At 33.0% G+C, this 15,852-nt stretch overlaps 1 protein-coding gene and 1 long non-coding RNA gene across 5 annotated transcripts in view; one reads left to right on the top strand and one right to left on the bottom strand.

The window, feature by feature from the left end:
• The first annotated feature begins 1 nt into the window (after position 1).
• Positions 2-15,852, top strand: part of LOC127701605 (early endosome antigen 1-like) — a 93,895-nt gene continuing 78,044 nt past the window's right edge. For 2 of the 4 annotated variants that reach the window (XM_052205577.1, XM_052205567.1), the window contains exons 1-5: positions 15-97; positions 10,185-10,217; positions 13,032-13,094; positions 13,709-13,804; positions 14,673-14,779. In XM_052205577.1, coding sequence (XP_052061537.1) covers positions 62-97; positions 10,185-10,217; positions 13,032-13,094; positions 13,709-13,804; positions 14,673-14,779 — 335 coding nt within the window. In that variant the 5' untranslated portion in view covers positions 15-61. Of the gene's footprint in view, positions 98-10,184; positions 10,218-13,031; positions 13,095-13,708; positions 13,805-14,672; positions 14,780-15,852 lie in introns of all 4 variants that reach the window. The other 2 variants (XM_052205586.1, XM_052205594.1) reach the window with 2 other exon arrangements.
• LOC127703291 (uncharacterized) lies at positions 4,202-8,152 on the bottom strand. Its single transcript, XR_007982893.1, has 3 exons — positions 7,655-8,152; positions 6,113-6,273; positions 4,202-5,200 (listed from the first exon to the last, which is right to left on the bottom strand). It is a non-coding gene; the product is annotated as an uncharacterized LOC127703291 (long non-coding RNA).

The raw sequence follows: 15,852 nt of genomic DNA, 5'->3' as shown, positions 1-15,852 counted from the left end.
ACTTCCGGTGACAACTTCCGGAAGGGACGTTCCCCGTGTCATCTGCAACACCTGAGAAAAAATGTTTAGAAAGTTGCTAAATAGAAAAGACGAGAAGGTTAACAAATTAAAGAGCACCCTGCTATGTTAACATCAAACTATTTTTAGCTTGGTTTCGACTGCTATCACATACTTAGAAAAGGAAAAGAAACACCCAAATAGAACTATTTTCCATTTGCCTTTTCTCTTTCCAACAGTACACTATAAATTTTCCACAGTCCAAGTGATCTAAAGATTTTGATTGAATATTATTTAATGCTTCACTATATCAAAGGATTTGCATAGTCATTTTAGGTGCTGATAATTTGTATTGTAACGATGTTGACTGTTGATCAGAAATGTCCAAAACTTGCATACGGTTACATGTATGTCCAATCTAATTAAAATTAAATCTCCGCACTTGCTCCTCGTTGTTTATATGTCGCGCGTGGGAGATCTAACAACAGCCGCTTGAGGGTCATGTCTAGGGTCAAATTTGCTCTAGCCAATCAGCGAAGGTGCTACAAAGTGTTAGGGTATTGGACTGGCATAGGAGTCTTAGTAGCGTCTAGAGGTCTTCCGAATGTATATAAACAAAAATGGCAGCCCCCATGCGAAAAACGTTTTGTAACATACAACTGTAATAATAGTTTGTATTATTGCCTTCCGAGGTTAAAATGGCATCAAGTGAAGTATGCACACCAAGGAAAATATCAGTATGAACAAACATTTGTGTTTTATGCGGTTTTTCTTTCATCCAGATAGAAATCTCCTCAACGGGAGAACGTGTTGAAAAAAAACTGTTCAAACTGAAACTTCAGCAGAACTCAGAGAGAATCGCAATAATTTCTAGTGTTGTTACTGGTTTTGAAGTTAACGCCGAAGTAGACAATGACAATGGCGTCTGTATTAAATGTTTTAGAAAAGTCCAACAGTCAATCAAATTAAGAAAGATGCATTAAAAATTCAAGAAGAACTAAGTGACTAACTTCGGGTGTCTTACCACCTGACCAATCAGAAAGATTAATTGCTAATAGATTTGTTAATCTGCAAGGTGGAACAAACAATAATATAAGCTTAGATGAATACTTGAGAGATGTTGAACAAGGATACAAAAGTAACATGTTCAGGACATCAGACAAAGGAAAGTATCCTTCGACACTCTAAAGAGTATCCTCACCTAGTTAATTTTGCAAGCAATTTTGATAACATTACCAATTTAACAGGAAAGAAGGGGTTCCACCATATACGGTCATACCAAGCTGATGTTCAGAAAATTGCAAAAGACCTACTACAAGAAAATGTACTACATGTAACATATAAAACTTCAAGAATAATAACAGTTAAGTGCAACGAGCTAAAAAAAGACAAAAACCCATTTGACAGTGCATTTATAGGACTTCGTACATTGATTCTTCTCCGTGACATCAACCAACAGTCCCCTTCCATCGCCTTCAAATCCACATATTTGAAAAATATTGCTTGGAATTAAATTATTGTGAATAAAGTGTGCAGGTTTAATTTTCTCTTAAGTCATAACCTTAATTAGCTGGTACTTTTTTAGTAGTTTGTTGCTGATATTAAAGTGTCATAAGTCAATGAGACATCAACCCAACAAACTAAGTAATGAAATACTTTCAGTTTAGTTGCAGAATATCATGGTCATTTTGATTAGGCAGCATAACTACCTACAAAAACATGTTTATAAAAATGTGGCATGATTTCTAATGAGACAACTATTCAAAAGGGACCAACTTATTTTTCTGTATTAAAGTTCACAGTTCCACCTCTGACTTTGAGTAAAACCTATAGCAAGCTGTACAAAGACCCGAAATGACTTTATGAAAACATCAAGCACGTTTGTACAAAACAACAATGAGATAAAAACCAAACTCTTACAGATTTGTTCACAAGGCGACCAGCATGCAGATATTTACCCTATATGTACATGTAAAGAGCTGTTGATAAAACTTATACAAGGTTGTGTTGGTTAAATGTGCTTTCCTGAGTGATGAAGTTATTAGTGCACATTATTTGGTTCAATTTCTATCTAAGTCAAATTAAACACAGTAACTTAATATAATAAAATGCTCTGCTGGGCCCAGCTTGATACGACTGCAGAGGTCGAACCCTGAACAGTTGGGGCAAGTATGGACACAACAGTCGAGCTTGATACAGCACTGAATTTGGATTGTGATTAAATATTTGACACAGCATAGGTTTCTGACACAGAATAAATGTGGTCTAAGAACTTATAAATTTTTAATTTACCTATTCAAACACAAGTTATTGACTGGAAACTAGAAAAATGCTTGTTTTTTGGCCCCTTTTTGGTTCAAAATTCCTAAACATTTAGGGAAATTATCCCCAAACTCAAACCTAGCTTTCTCTTTGTGATATGGAACCTTGTAGTACAATTTCAGAAAGATCCATACACTTACACACAAGTTATTGTCATGAAACTAGAAAAATACTTGTTTTTTGGCCCTTAATTTCTAAAATTTTGAGGCAATTACCCCCAAAATCAATCCCAGCCTTCCCTTTGTGATATGGAACCTTGTGGTACAATGTCAGAGAGATCCATACACTAACACACAAGTAATGTCTGGAAGTTACAAAAATGCTTATTTTTGGCCCCTAATTCCTGAACTGTTGGTACCATAACCCCCAAAATCAATCCCCACCTTACTTTTGTGGTATTGAACCTTATGGTAAAATTTCATGGAGATCCATTTACTTAAACTAAAGTAAGAGTGCTAAAACCAATGTGTCTTCGGACAACGACGCCAACGTCATACCAATATACGACCGCAAAATTATTTTGTGGTCGTATAAAAAAGAAGATGTGGTATTAAGTCTATATTTGACTGTTTTCTTGATGAACACATTGGTCTTGAACAAAGTTGTAAGTAAGATATAGTCCCACTTCATGTTATTGTCTTGAATATGCATGAAATATTTGCCACTGAAACCCAAGTGAAGAAATCAATAATCAATCAACCTATCAATGTTCATTTTGAGCAAAAATAATCATCCTCTATGTATACTGTTGGTTACACCAAGTTAAATACAATGAGTTTGCTATATAGAACAAATATAACATCATCAAGAACAATGAACAAAAAGGTCAAAGTCATACATGTCATATGAACCATGCCAAAACTTAGCACAAAAGGACATACATCAATAGCAATAATTCTATACACCAAAGATAGTTGACTTGTTGATCAATAAACCATGAAAAGTCAAGGTCAGAAACCAACCAGAGTGATTTTTATAGTTCGTTCCTGTGTTGTACTGTTACACCACTGTCCCAGGTTAGGATCCTGCTAACATGTTTAACCCCGCAATATTCTGTATGTATGTGCCTGTCCTAAATCAGGAGCCTTAGGTAATTCAGTGGTTGTCGTTTGTTTATGTGTTACATATTTGTTTTTCGTTCATTTTTTGTACATAAATTAGGCCGTTAGTTTTCTTGTTTGAATTGTTTTACATTTGTCATTTCAGGGCCTTTTATAGCTGACTATGCGGTATTGGCTTTGCTCATTGTTGAAGGCCGTACAGTGACCTATAGTTGTTACTTTCTGTGTCATTTGGTCTCTTGTGGAGAGTTGTCTAATCATGCTCATTGGCTATCATTCCACATCTTACAATAATTCCACACCAAATATATTTTTCTGTTTGTTTATCATGTTTATAGTAATCGAGATGCAGACTTGACCCCGAATATATGCTTGTTTCATGAAATGAGGTCAAGATTAGGCGAATCTGCAACCATTTCTGACAGACATGGCAGACATGGTTTTCTCTTTTGAATTTTTTCATATTTTTCTGGTCAGGGCTTTTGTAGCCGACTAAAGGCATGGGTTTTTCACGTTGTACTACAATGCTTAAATCAAGTTATTGAAAAGTCTGGAGGGTAGTTGTCTGATTGGCAATCATACCGCATCTCTTTATTTTTAAGATTAAAACAAGTAAATATCTTATGATGTGTGTCAATCAGTTACTGTCTCATTTGTTTTGTATACGCTACATCTCTTTTTAGTCACATTGACAGCTGCAGGCATGACATGAACCCAGATCTAGAGTGGCAATACAGCAATTGTAAGGGGGTTAAAAGTCAAAAAAATTTGAAGAGTCTAAAGTTGAATAAGTTACAGAAACTAGATACTGAAAAATTAAATAAATAAATATCAACTGTTTTAATCATCTTGTATTTCTAATAAAGCCATATCAAGATCTTCGAAGTATTCATAGGCCGACAAATTGTAGTCTTCAGTATCGCTATCTGAAACAGCAGAATCTTCTTGCTCCTCGAGCTCCTCAACAACTTGTTCTGACAGAAATAACTTCTCAAGAGGTAACATATCACAGGATTCACAATTACAAGACTTAGTACACAAGTCACAGCATGAATGTTTCCTGCTTTCTTTCTTCATCAAATCATCCAAGTCTGAATTTCTGAGGAAATTACACATTAGATCCTTTCTCCAACAATCTTTAGCTTTAAGAATTGCCTTAACTTCCGGTTTCAACTTCTGCAAGTGGTATCCATTGTATAGGATAATGGCAACTGATGGATTTCCATCCCTCCCCACTCGCCCTATTTCTTGCAGCAAATCTACCAGATTATTTGGAGGTCCAAATAATACCACTCCACTACACTTTTTTACATCTAAACCCATTCCCAGGGCACTGGTTGACAAAATAAGTATCAAAACACTACTTTCCTCCTTCAATGCATTAATTATGATGTTTTTGTTAACATCTGGAGTTTCAGAATGGAACATCTCAATATACTTGGCACAATGTGGCAATTCTGTTACAATGTATTTATAAAGTTTGGAAGTGTCATTTATCGATGAACAATACAAAAGTGTACGTGGGAAGTCCTGACTTTTTTCCTCTAATGCATCTACTAACCATGTCATTCCCATTTCAATTTAATTTTTAATTTTGGAAGATACATGTACTAGTTTTATATTAGACTTGTTTGGTGATAAATTAATTTCTGTTGTGTCCTCCGCTAGCTGCAATATTTTCATGACTTTTTTCCTAAAGCTTACAGTGCAAGTTGCACTTAAAGCCAATACTGTAGCATCGGAAAAGAGTGATCTTAGTTCACCTACATTTGAAAACCATTTTTCGAAAAGCCTTTTTTCTGTCTCCTTCATCTTGGCCCCTGAAAGAAAAATAGAAATAAGTACTTCTATAAAAACTTTTATAAAAGGTAAATATCAGCACCTCTTGCCTAGATTGTTAATTCTTATGGCAAAACAAAATTAAATACATGTATGTGCTTGTCCATATTGTTATGTAACAGCCTATCATTCAGTGGTTGTTGTTGGTTGCTGTCTATCACATTTGTTTAGGGTTTTATTTTTCATACATTCTTATAATTACATTGTAATGGTTCATCATTTTGCAAGTAGTGGTCTTAAAAGAGCTTACTTTTTAGTATTAGGTTATCTCGTTCTTGAAAGCTGTACAGTTCTGTACCAGTGGTCTTAATTTTTTACTTCTATATTTTTGAAAATCTAAATTCATAAAAATGGGAAGGGAGTACACATCAATATATAGAAACAATTCATCAAAGTTTCATGCAAATTAGTTGAATAGTTTTTGAGTTACTGTCTGACAGGTTGACGATTGAAAGACAGTCACAGGTTAGGGGAGGGTTGGGATCCCGCTTACATGTTTAATTAACCCTGCCACATTCTTTATAGTGCCTGTCCCAAGTCAGGAGCCTGTAATTCAGTAGTTGTCATTTGTTTATGTGTTACATACATTTGTATTTGTTTTTCGTTCATTTTTTATGCATAAATTAGGCCTTTTGTTTTCTCGTTTGAATTATTTTACATTGTCATTTCGGGGCCTTTGATAGCTGACTATGCGGTATGGGCTTTGCTCATTGTTGAAGGCCGTACGGTGACCTATAGTTGTTTATTTCTGTGTCATTTGGTCACTTGTGGAGAGTTGTCTCATTGGCAATCCTACCACTATTCTTTTTTATATAGACAACGGTATACCATAATACGTCCTGTAAATGTGCGAATAGAAATGAACATGGGGAATAAACATTGTATCCACTTACCAAATTGCTATTGTGTGAAACTCATCAATTACAACCAACTTAATGTTCAACTTCTTTCAACAAGTTCTCCAATAGGGATCACCAACCAATGTTTCTGGAGATGCAAAAATGACATCTATCAACCCCTCTTTGATTTGATCGTCACTCTGGGGAAGATGATCCTAAAACGCAAAAAAAAATGTAGGTGGGCAGTCTCCAAAAAGACATATTTCTATGATAACTTCTATAATTTAAATGTACACTGTACAAATACCCTTTCTCCATTTCACTGCGTTTGATTAAAGATTGAAATCCAATGAAATAATTCTTATTGTTTTAAAGTCCAATACAGAAATGAATATAGCTGAGATTTCAATGAATGCATAGCATATTTTCTCGATTGTGAGATGTTTCTGCCAATGTATCTGTTTGGCCATCCAACAAGGTCTTTTAGACTGCACTTTTTCATATTTTTTTTTTATTTTTTCATTGTTTAACACAAACATGACAAATAACAATCTAATTTAAAAATTAAGTTTCCCGCACGTTTCTGAGCCATGTAAAGCTGATTATGCTGTATGATTTTGCTCATTGTTGAAGGTCAGATGGTGACCTATAGTTGTAAACTTTGTCATTTGTTGTCTGGTGGAGAGTTGAGTTGGCAATTTTACTTCAAGTCTTGTACATGTACGACATCTTCTTAATCTTATATGCATGTATATTTGTTTTGAGATAGATTATTAGTACATGTAATTAACAACATTTCCCTTGGACTCTGGTGCTTCATTAATACAACATGTAGTATATATCTTTATACAAAGTATGAAGAACTAGCATTATGGCCAAAACGACTGTAAAATACTGGCAATATGACCGATACAATCTGTTCTCGGTGAAATGAGACAAATTTATGTGCTACCATGGCTATGATCAACTGCTTCTGCAGTTTTTTTTTTAACTTTGCTCATGTATATCTAAGTTTCATATTACTGCTTTGTTACTGTTAGTCATGTGTATGTGTTGATATACTGAAGTTTAAATGTATGTTCCTGCAAATAAATTTTATTTTATTTGATAAGGCATACATGTACATCTTTGCCTGGTCAGATGCGGATCCAGGACTATGGAAAAGAGGGCCCTGCATCTAGACACCATAAGGTGTGGGAATAATGTCTTAATACATTTTTGTAAGATAGAGGCATTGCATTAATTATATAAGTAGCTCAAACAGCATAGGCGGATCCAGGGGGGCCTGGGCCCCCCTTTTGTTGGAAAAATTTAGTTGATTATATAGGGAATCACTGAAGCATGACTGGAGCGGGCCCCCTCTTAGGTCAGTCAGTGGGCCCCCCTTACAAAAAGTTCTGGATCCGCCACTGTACAGGGGGATAACATGTCACCCCCTAACTGATTTCTCATGTGTTATAAACATCTTTATTATACAACACTGCCAACATAATAATTATAATATAAATTAGGTGTTTATTGGCATTAAATACTATAGTATAGACTATTCCATTTATTGAAGCCTTACTACCACTGCATGCTTAAAGTTATACTAACCTTTGTATGCAGCAGATATATTTCCAATGTGCGAGAGTTTTTCCACCTGGTCCTGCATCAGAGCTACTAAGGGACAACAGACTAAAACTTTTCAGTCAGAACTGTTTTCAATAACCTCCCGGACAACTGGAAGGTACAGTTGAAACGGCAGTGTCTTGCCAAAACCAGTCGGTAGTACAGCCACGCACTTCTTCTTGTTAACTTAACACTCTAAAATTTCCTTTTGCTCCTTCTTTATATCATTTATACCAAATTTTGGCAAAACTTTTGTCAAAAACGTTGTCCCAACTGGGCGCATCCATGTTTTTTAACGATCCGATAATGGTATACAAGCCCGTCGCTGATTGGTTAATCGAAATTGATTTTCTGCACGCTGATTGGTCGGTCAAAGTTCACCAAATTTGACCCTAGACATGACCCTCAAGCGGCTGTTGTTAGATCTCCCACGCGCGACATATAAACAACGAGGAGCAAGTGCGGAGATTTAATTTTAATTAGATTGATGTATGTCCCTTTGGTATCTTTCGTCTATCTTTTACATATAAAAGTATTATGTCATATGTAATTACGTTTGATTATACTTAAACAATGCTGATTTTAAACTTGAAGTGACTAGAATTCAATGTGTAGTGGAGGAAGATGATAAACGAGACTCATCAAGATCTTACATGCAGCATATACGTCTTATTTTAATACAGTGACCTGTAGATGTTAAGTTTTACATCATTTAGTCCTTTGGAGAGTTAATCATTGGTAATCATACCACATCATGTTATATTTATATTCAAACTGTCCACAATAGTTATATCTTAAGATTAAAAGAATGTGACCAATACCCCTTTTTATGCATGTTTATCAACTTATAACATGTGTATGCATTATGACAACCATCACAAATATCATTACTTCAAAAAGTGCCTAGCCTGTATGATCCTATTCATTAGTTAATAAAATGAACATAGTTTTGAAAGCATTGAATCATTTAACCCTTGTTGCAAATTTTTGGACCAGTAATTTGATCTTAGCATATATTTCCTTAACTTTCTACCTGTATAATGGGTATCATATCTGATCTGGTATTAAATTAAAAACGAAAAAGATCGAAGCGATTAAAACCTTTAAATTTATTGGGCATTTGTTCTCTTTGTCATTCTTTTACAGTATTATCCATTTATATGACTAAAAAACAACATATCACTAAAAAAAACTCATTATTCATTGTCCAGCATTAAATACGTTAATTAGTTGCAGTGTGGAACCTTCTCAGTTTGTTTCTCTGTTTGTTATTAAAATAATCTAACAAATTTTCTTTAACTTTGGAGTTTTAAAGTTGGAACTAATGTTAGCTTCAAAAGCAACTGTCACTTGATGGTCATCAAATTTTTGCAGATGTTAACATGGTTAAGGTGAAAATGTTTTAATGAATAATTGATTATTTCTATAAATTATGATAAGATTTCACATAATGTTCAACATACATTTATTAGGTGCTAACAAACAGTATGTTGTTTTTGAGATATAATGAGCCATTTCAATGATTGCTGAGGTATAATAAAGATAAGGTACATGTATTGTCGAAGTAATAAAGTAAAATAAAATTATTGCATGGACAATCTAAAAGAGGAATTCACAAATAAATTGAGGGAAATGGTGCATGTTTTCATTATGTTTATAAAGCAACTTGACAATGATTTTTTATTCACCAATTTTTAAGGTAATACAGGATCAAGTTGCAAATAATGTGTATAAATAAAGATTCAGTTGATTTTACCTTAATGTTAATAATCAATCCGCTTTTAAATTTGCATGCTAAAATTATATGAAACGGAAAGCCTACAATGTTTAATATAAAAAACATTACTCAGAAGTTTTTAAAATTTTACTCATTTCCTAATTGGATATTTGTATTTCAACTAAACACTTCAATTCATGGATCATCTTTACCAATGAACACTATTAAAATAAGTACCTACAAGATATAATAAACCCACAGTACTGATTAAAAATATTTGTTTCTTAAATTTTTTGAAATCTTTGAAGAATTTTCCATATTTCTCCAATTTAAAGTTCATTCACTATATTCACCGAAAGGATACATAAATGTAAGCTTGATTTCTGTATCCACAGTTTATTAATTGATTTCAAAGTTTAAGATAAAATTTGAAAAAAATATCATTTAATGAATTTTAGTTTTTAGAATTTCTGAAACTCTGGAGAACTTGAATCATTATTATAAAATAACAACAAAACTTGTCTAAACCAACTCCCTACAAAATATGTTTTAGACTGATAACTTTGTATGTAATACATGGATAAGAAAGGTGTTCTGATTTCAAAGATTAGAATATAATTGGATATTAATTGTATGTTCTTATACAAGAGTTCACTTTAGACAGGTTTCCACTTTATACAGTGTTTGATTTAGACAGGTTTCACTTTATAACTAGTCATGGGTGAATAGTATTTAAACAATGCTTTAGTTCAGCTTATACTTACTGTATATATTTATTTTATTTTGTTTATCCTCTAGGGGCAGGTTATTGATAATGCAGATACTAACAAGGTGATTTATTTATTAATTTTCACCCTTCCTTGTCTTCCTCATTGTGCAAATGATAAGTTTCTGTACTAAACATTTTGGAATTTTTGAAATGATTCAAAAAGGAGACTGATCTCTTAATGAAATCTTCTGATGACATCAAACTGTTTTTGAACATATTGAAATAAGATTAGAATTGTCATTTTCGTAACCGACGAATCCTAAGATCCTGTTGGCAAAGTTATGTCATCTTAATACCAATACAAATTGAAAAGTACAGTCCACACAAGGGGATCGGATAAGATGAAAATCTCTCTAGACATTATTCACTGTGAATGTTGGTGATTGTATTGGATTAAATCTGTATCTTAATATTTATTTGATTTTGTGGTTTTGCCAAAGTCTGCATACAAGCGTATGGAAAATATATTATTTATGGAACATTTGAATAAGGGGTTCACCTGTACTGATGAAATCCACAGAAATGGTATCTCACCAATAATTATAATCCACAGTAGATATCCCATGACAGGATCATATATCATACGGGTATAAGTTCAAATCACCAGCAATCAGATTATCTCCCTTTTCACAGTGATTCACTAACAGAAAGAGTGATTTTCATTTGAATCAGCTTGTACATACAGTTGTATTAAGTCCTTGATGACATTAGAGGACTTGAACAGCATTCTTATTGATTATTTTTTAGAACTAATTGTTATGAAATGTAAAAAATAAAATGAGTTCTTGAATTTGCCTCAAGAAATCCTACACATTTTTTCCAATCACCATTTTTTTTTAAATTCAAGGAATATTCAGAAACTTGAGCTGCATAAGTTCTGCCAAGATGATTTTACAGAACCCTCTTATTTCACTGTCACAGTTGTTTAGTCTTAAGGGCATACGATACAGTTACAGGGGAAGTAATGACGTTGCTAACGTAAATTGTTATTTTCGTTTTCGTCAAACTGTGACTTATATCAGGAAAAGATGCAGTTTTCGACTGATTTTTATCATTCAAACTGATTTAACTTGAAAACGAGTTCATGAGCCCTTCTTTTTTAAAATGACATTTGGTTTGATTATGTATGAAGATTATGTGTACCAATTTTCATGAAAAAGTCAATAGTGCAATTATTTTAAATTTGATAAATATACAGCAAAAAATGACGTTTTTTTTCTACATTAATGATCATTTGATAAATATGAGTTATTTGTAAAAATAAAATGTACAAATTTATAGAACATTTATATAAAACAGAAATTACAGATAATTTAACAAAAAACAGCTTGTGTTTATCTTTTAAAACAAAAAAGTTATGTATTTCTGTCGAAAGGAAAAATACGTCCACAAATCTGAATTTTCAGGAAATATCTGAAATTTCAACCTCAATTTACTCAAAAAGTAGCACATGATGGTATATTTTTTATTGCATATTTGATTTAAGCAGGTAAAAATTAGCCTATATGCAAATTTTCATCAAAATTTCATTACGGGATCAAAACTGTATCATATGCCCTTAACACAGGGCTCATTTATACTTACTCATAACATTGTACTTAAGTGCATGAAACATTATATACTTGGCTCTGCATTGCATAGACTTAGTAAGTAGCCTGTAAGACTGATTGCTGATTCAGACAATCTTCTTTTCAACATAACAACAATGCTTAACACAATCAAATGCTCATTATAATGTTGTGGTTGAAAAAGGAAGCATTTTAAAATACTGTAAATTCAGAAATTATTGCGTGCATTTATTATTGCGATTTATGAAGAATGGACAATAATGCGAGATTAATTATTGCGATTTAAGGAAATTCTGCATACAGATGCATATATCAGATATCAGAATGCGAGTTCTAATTATTGCGATACTAACCCAGTAGCAATATTCGCATTAATAAAAACCTCGCAATAATTTCTGAATTTACAGTATTACAAATTTAAACTGTTGGTCTACAAATGGTCTAAAGATCATTTCAGATTTTTCTTTGAAAGAGTTATATTTCACCAAATACATCTCACTGAGCACTTATTCATGAATAATATCTTTATATCTTTGAAATATTTCTATTGCAGATTTAAATTATGCATGTTTAGTGCATTACTGCACTGTTTTTAAAGACAAAAACAAGTTCTCCTTGGTAAAAACCTTTCAAACAAAATGCTTTATGTTGCTTTAAAAAGTAATGTATTATATTAAATAAAGAAATGTTGCCTTCAGAGTAATCAGTTTATCTGTCAAACTGCCACCACAAAACATGTTGTCTCTATTTTGAATACCAATTACATTTCATTTTTGTACTCTCACATGATTTTTTGGCAAAATTTCAATTGACCCAGTAACAAAAGAATGACTGATAAAATTGAGAATGGAAATGGGGAATGTGTCAAAGAGACAACAACCCGACCATAGAACAGACAACAGCAGAAGGTCACCAACAGGTCTTCAATGCAGCGAGAAATTCCCGCACCCGGAGGCGTCCTTCAGCTGGCCCCTAAACAAATATATATACTAGTTCAGTGATAATGAACGCCATACTAAACTCCAAATTGTACACAAGAAACTAAAATTAAAAATAATACAAGACTAACAAAGGCTAGAGGCTTGGGACAGGCGCAAAAATGTTTGAACCTGTTTGACTAAATATTTTTGATAGTTACAAGAGCTAAAAATAAATGTTTTTTCTTACAAACAAGCAAACCTCCCCTTTTTTTGCACAAAGTCACCCTCAAATAACTGTAAATCTGAATTTAAAACTAAAACTTTCTGTATAGCTTCCCATATGAAATATTATATTTTAGAATTATAAGCATTGTGTTTCTTTTTACAGAGCAACTCTTCTAAGTCCTCCCCTGTTAAACAAGAACAGAATGCTGCAGAAGAAGAAGCACAGGTAAATATGGATGTGTTTTGGGGGGATGATAAACCAAAACAAAAACATTTCAACAATCATTTTAATTTCTATGAAAAACACAATTTATTTAATTTCTTGTTCAAGTTTTTACTTTCACTTTCTATTTGTAATTACTCACCTCAGTGACATTGTTATGTTTAAATTATCATTTCCCAATTTTGTACTTAAGCATGATTTTCTGTATTGCTTTGTTCCTATTGGCGGTTCCCATAGAACCAAAACGTGCCAATCTCATTAAATTACTGCAGCTGTCCCTGAAGTTTTGTGGTTATAAAATTCCATACATTTCAGGTTTTAAAAAAAGTTGTATGTTTTTAATAGAGAAACTTGCATTATCAGCAAAAAAATTTTCCATTAAGCATGCCCTTCCTACATGGGTTGGTCTTTTCAGCACTGTTCGGTGGTGAACCTACATTTGATATTTGCAATATTTTGTTTATCCTTCCTTGTCCCTTTTGCAGTTTAGTCTCACTAAAATTTGCCCCCATAAGTTCTCTCTATTTCATTAGCAAAGAGAAGTTGGGTTGCAGATTTTAATCAGACTGTATCCTTGTCTTTCCTTATCTATCCTAGAGCACTGTTTCATTTTTCAGGGATTTCTATGTCCTATGTGTATGAAATCTATGCCATCTGCTGAAGCACTACAGAATCATTTTGATGCTGAGCATGATGAAAACAAACCTCAGGGAGTATGTGAATTTATGTAATGAAACAATCCCTCACTTACATACCCAGTATCTATCTATCTTTCATTCAATGTTGTTAAATGTTGGTATGATATAGAATAAAGTGATACAGTTAAACAAACTTATCTTGATAAATCAAGAGAGATCTAAGTGAATTAATATTGTATCATTTCTGTGTTCTTTAAATAAAAAAGAGGGTAAACTATGTATGCATCATGAAAGTTTTACATTTTATATAATGAGTATTTAGCATGTTAAGAAGGATAATTTACTTTAAAGTTAACTTTAAATAAGGGTTATCCAGGTATAAAAATATAAGTCAGATGCATTGTTGGAAAACACTGTTTCAAAACCTACCACCCATACAATTTTATAAAAAATCAAAGTGTATATACATATTCTTAAAACTGTTTTTTACCCTACCACCCATGTACAAATGTATCATTGTATAGTGCCTTTCAATACCCCTACATTTTGTTCTGGAATACCCCTATAATTTGATATGTTTTTAATATACAATCATTTATTTATCTTATAAGTATTGCAAATTGATAAATGAATGACCTTCTGCATTACCAGGGAAAACATTTTCTTCACTATTGAAATAAAGAAGATATTTAATTGAGTGTCTCAAAAATATTTAATGACTTTTCCATTAACACATACATGGGACCCAGAGTAATTGCTTTGAAATCTCAACTATGGGTGGAAATGTAATTGAAATTCTTTATTTGTCTCTTTAGGTGGTTCCCATTTTGAAAGTGCCTTTCAAAGTACCATGAATGATAAAATGGAACAGTACTAATTCTGCATACTTGATTAGTTTTTAATTGAACTAAATTATTATGAAACCAATTCTTTAATATTTTAGGAAGGATTTCTATGTCCAATGTGTAAGAAGTCCTATAATACACCAGAGGAACTGCAATCTCATTTTGAAACGCATGACATGGAGGCTAATCATATATCGGAAAACAGGTGAGCTTTCTAGAAAAAAAGATTGATTGATTGATTGGTGTTTAAAGCCACTTTCAGTACTATTGCCCGGTTATTTCATAGTGGTCAGTTTTTATTGGTGGAGGAAGTCAGGGTGACCAGAGAAAACCACAGACCCTCTGTAGGAAAACTGAAAATCCTTGTCAATTAAGATTGGAGTCAAACACACCTGCCACAAGTTGGGGTCTAGAACAATAGCTAGATGTTAGATAGATGTAAAGTAGGCTTCTATGCTGTGAAATAATGGAAAATGCTGTTTTATGAATTGATTATTGATGGCTGTATAATGTCAATGGCAATTGTTTCATGCATGTTTTGGACTGGGTTGAATTTTGAATGTGTCAGCTCACAAACTGAGGAAGACATTACACCTACATTAACATATTATCTGACTCTAAGCCAACCAATCTTCACTCCATTTATGCCTCATGCTTGGCCATGAAGCAGCACATTACAATTTCAAAGTATTTGGTTTGACCTGACCAACAAATTCCCACATTTGAGGTGAGCTCAGTTACCTCGATACAGCTGAGGTGGTCAAGTAATAGAAGTCTAGATTCTTAAAGGTCTTTTAAGGTATAATTTCTTATTCTTTCTAGTAGACATTTAAGTTGTTACCTAAGTTGTGTAATCAACTCATCCTACCAGTTTTCAACACAGATCCCTGAAACTTCTCAGGAAGATTGCAAATATGTTGAAGATGTGAACCTGCTATTATGGAATTGTTTAAGGAACTTTTCTCATTTTTCCAGGCTTTTGAACTTAGTCGTTTTTCAGGTACCAGTCTTGTATTACAACTCCAGTTTCTGGTGCATGTCAAAACATGGAGTGAAATAAGATAGTCCATTTTTCTGAATTTTTTTCTGGACTCAATTTTTTCTGTGGTTCTGACTAGTAAAAACAGCAAACAGAAAGTAGAAAAAAGTAGTTTTGACTTCATGGTTTCATAACTTTTTATTTTTCGTGGCATGAGGCACTTTTTTTCCCCATTAAATCACAATTGCACATTACTACATACATCAGATATGTACATGAGAAAAAAAATTCTATGTAGC

This window comes from Mytilus californianus, unplaced genomic scaffold, assembly GCF_021869535.1.
Source record: "Mytilus californianus isolate M0D057914Y unplaced genomic scaffold, xbMytCali1.0.p SCAF_1, whole genome shotgun sequence".
Classification (NCBI taxonomy): Eukaryota; Metazoa; Mollusca; class Bivalvia; order Mytilida; family Mytilidae; genus Mytilus; species Mytilus californianus.
This window is presented reverse-complemented; position numbering and strand designations above follow the sequence as displayed.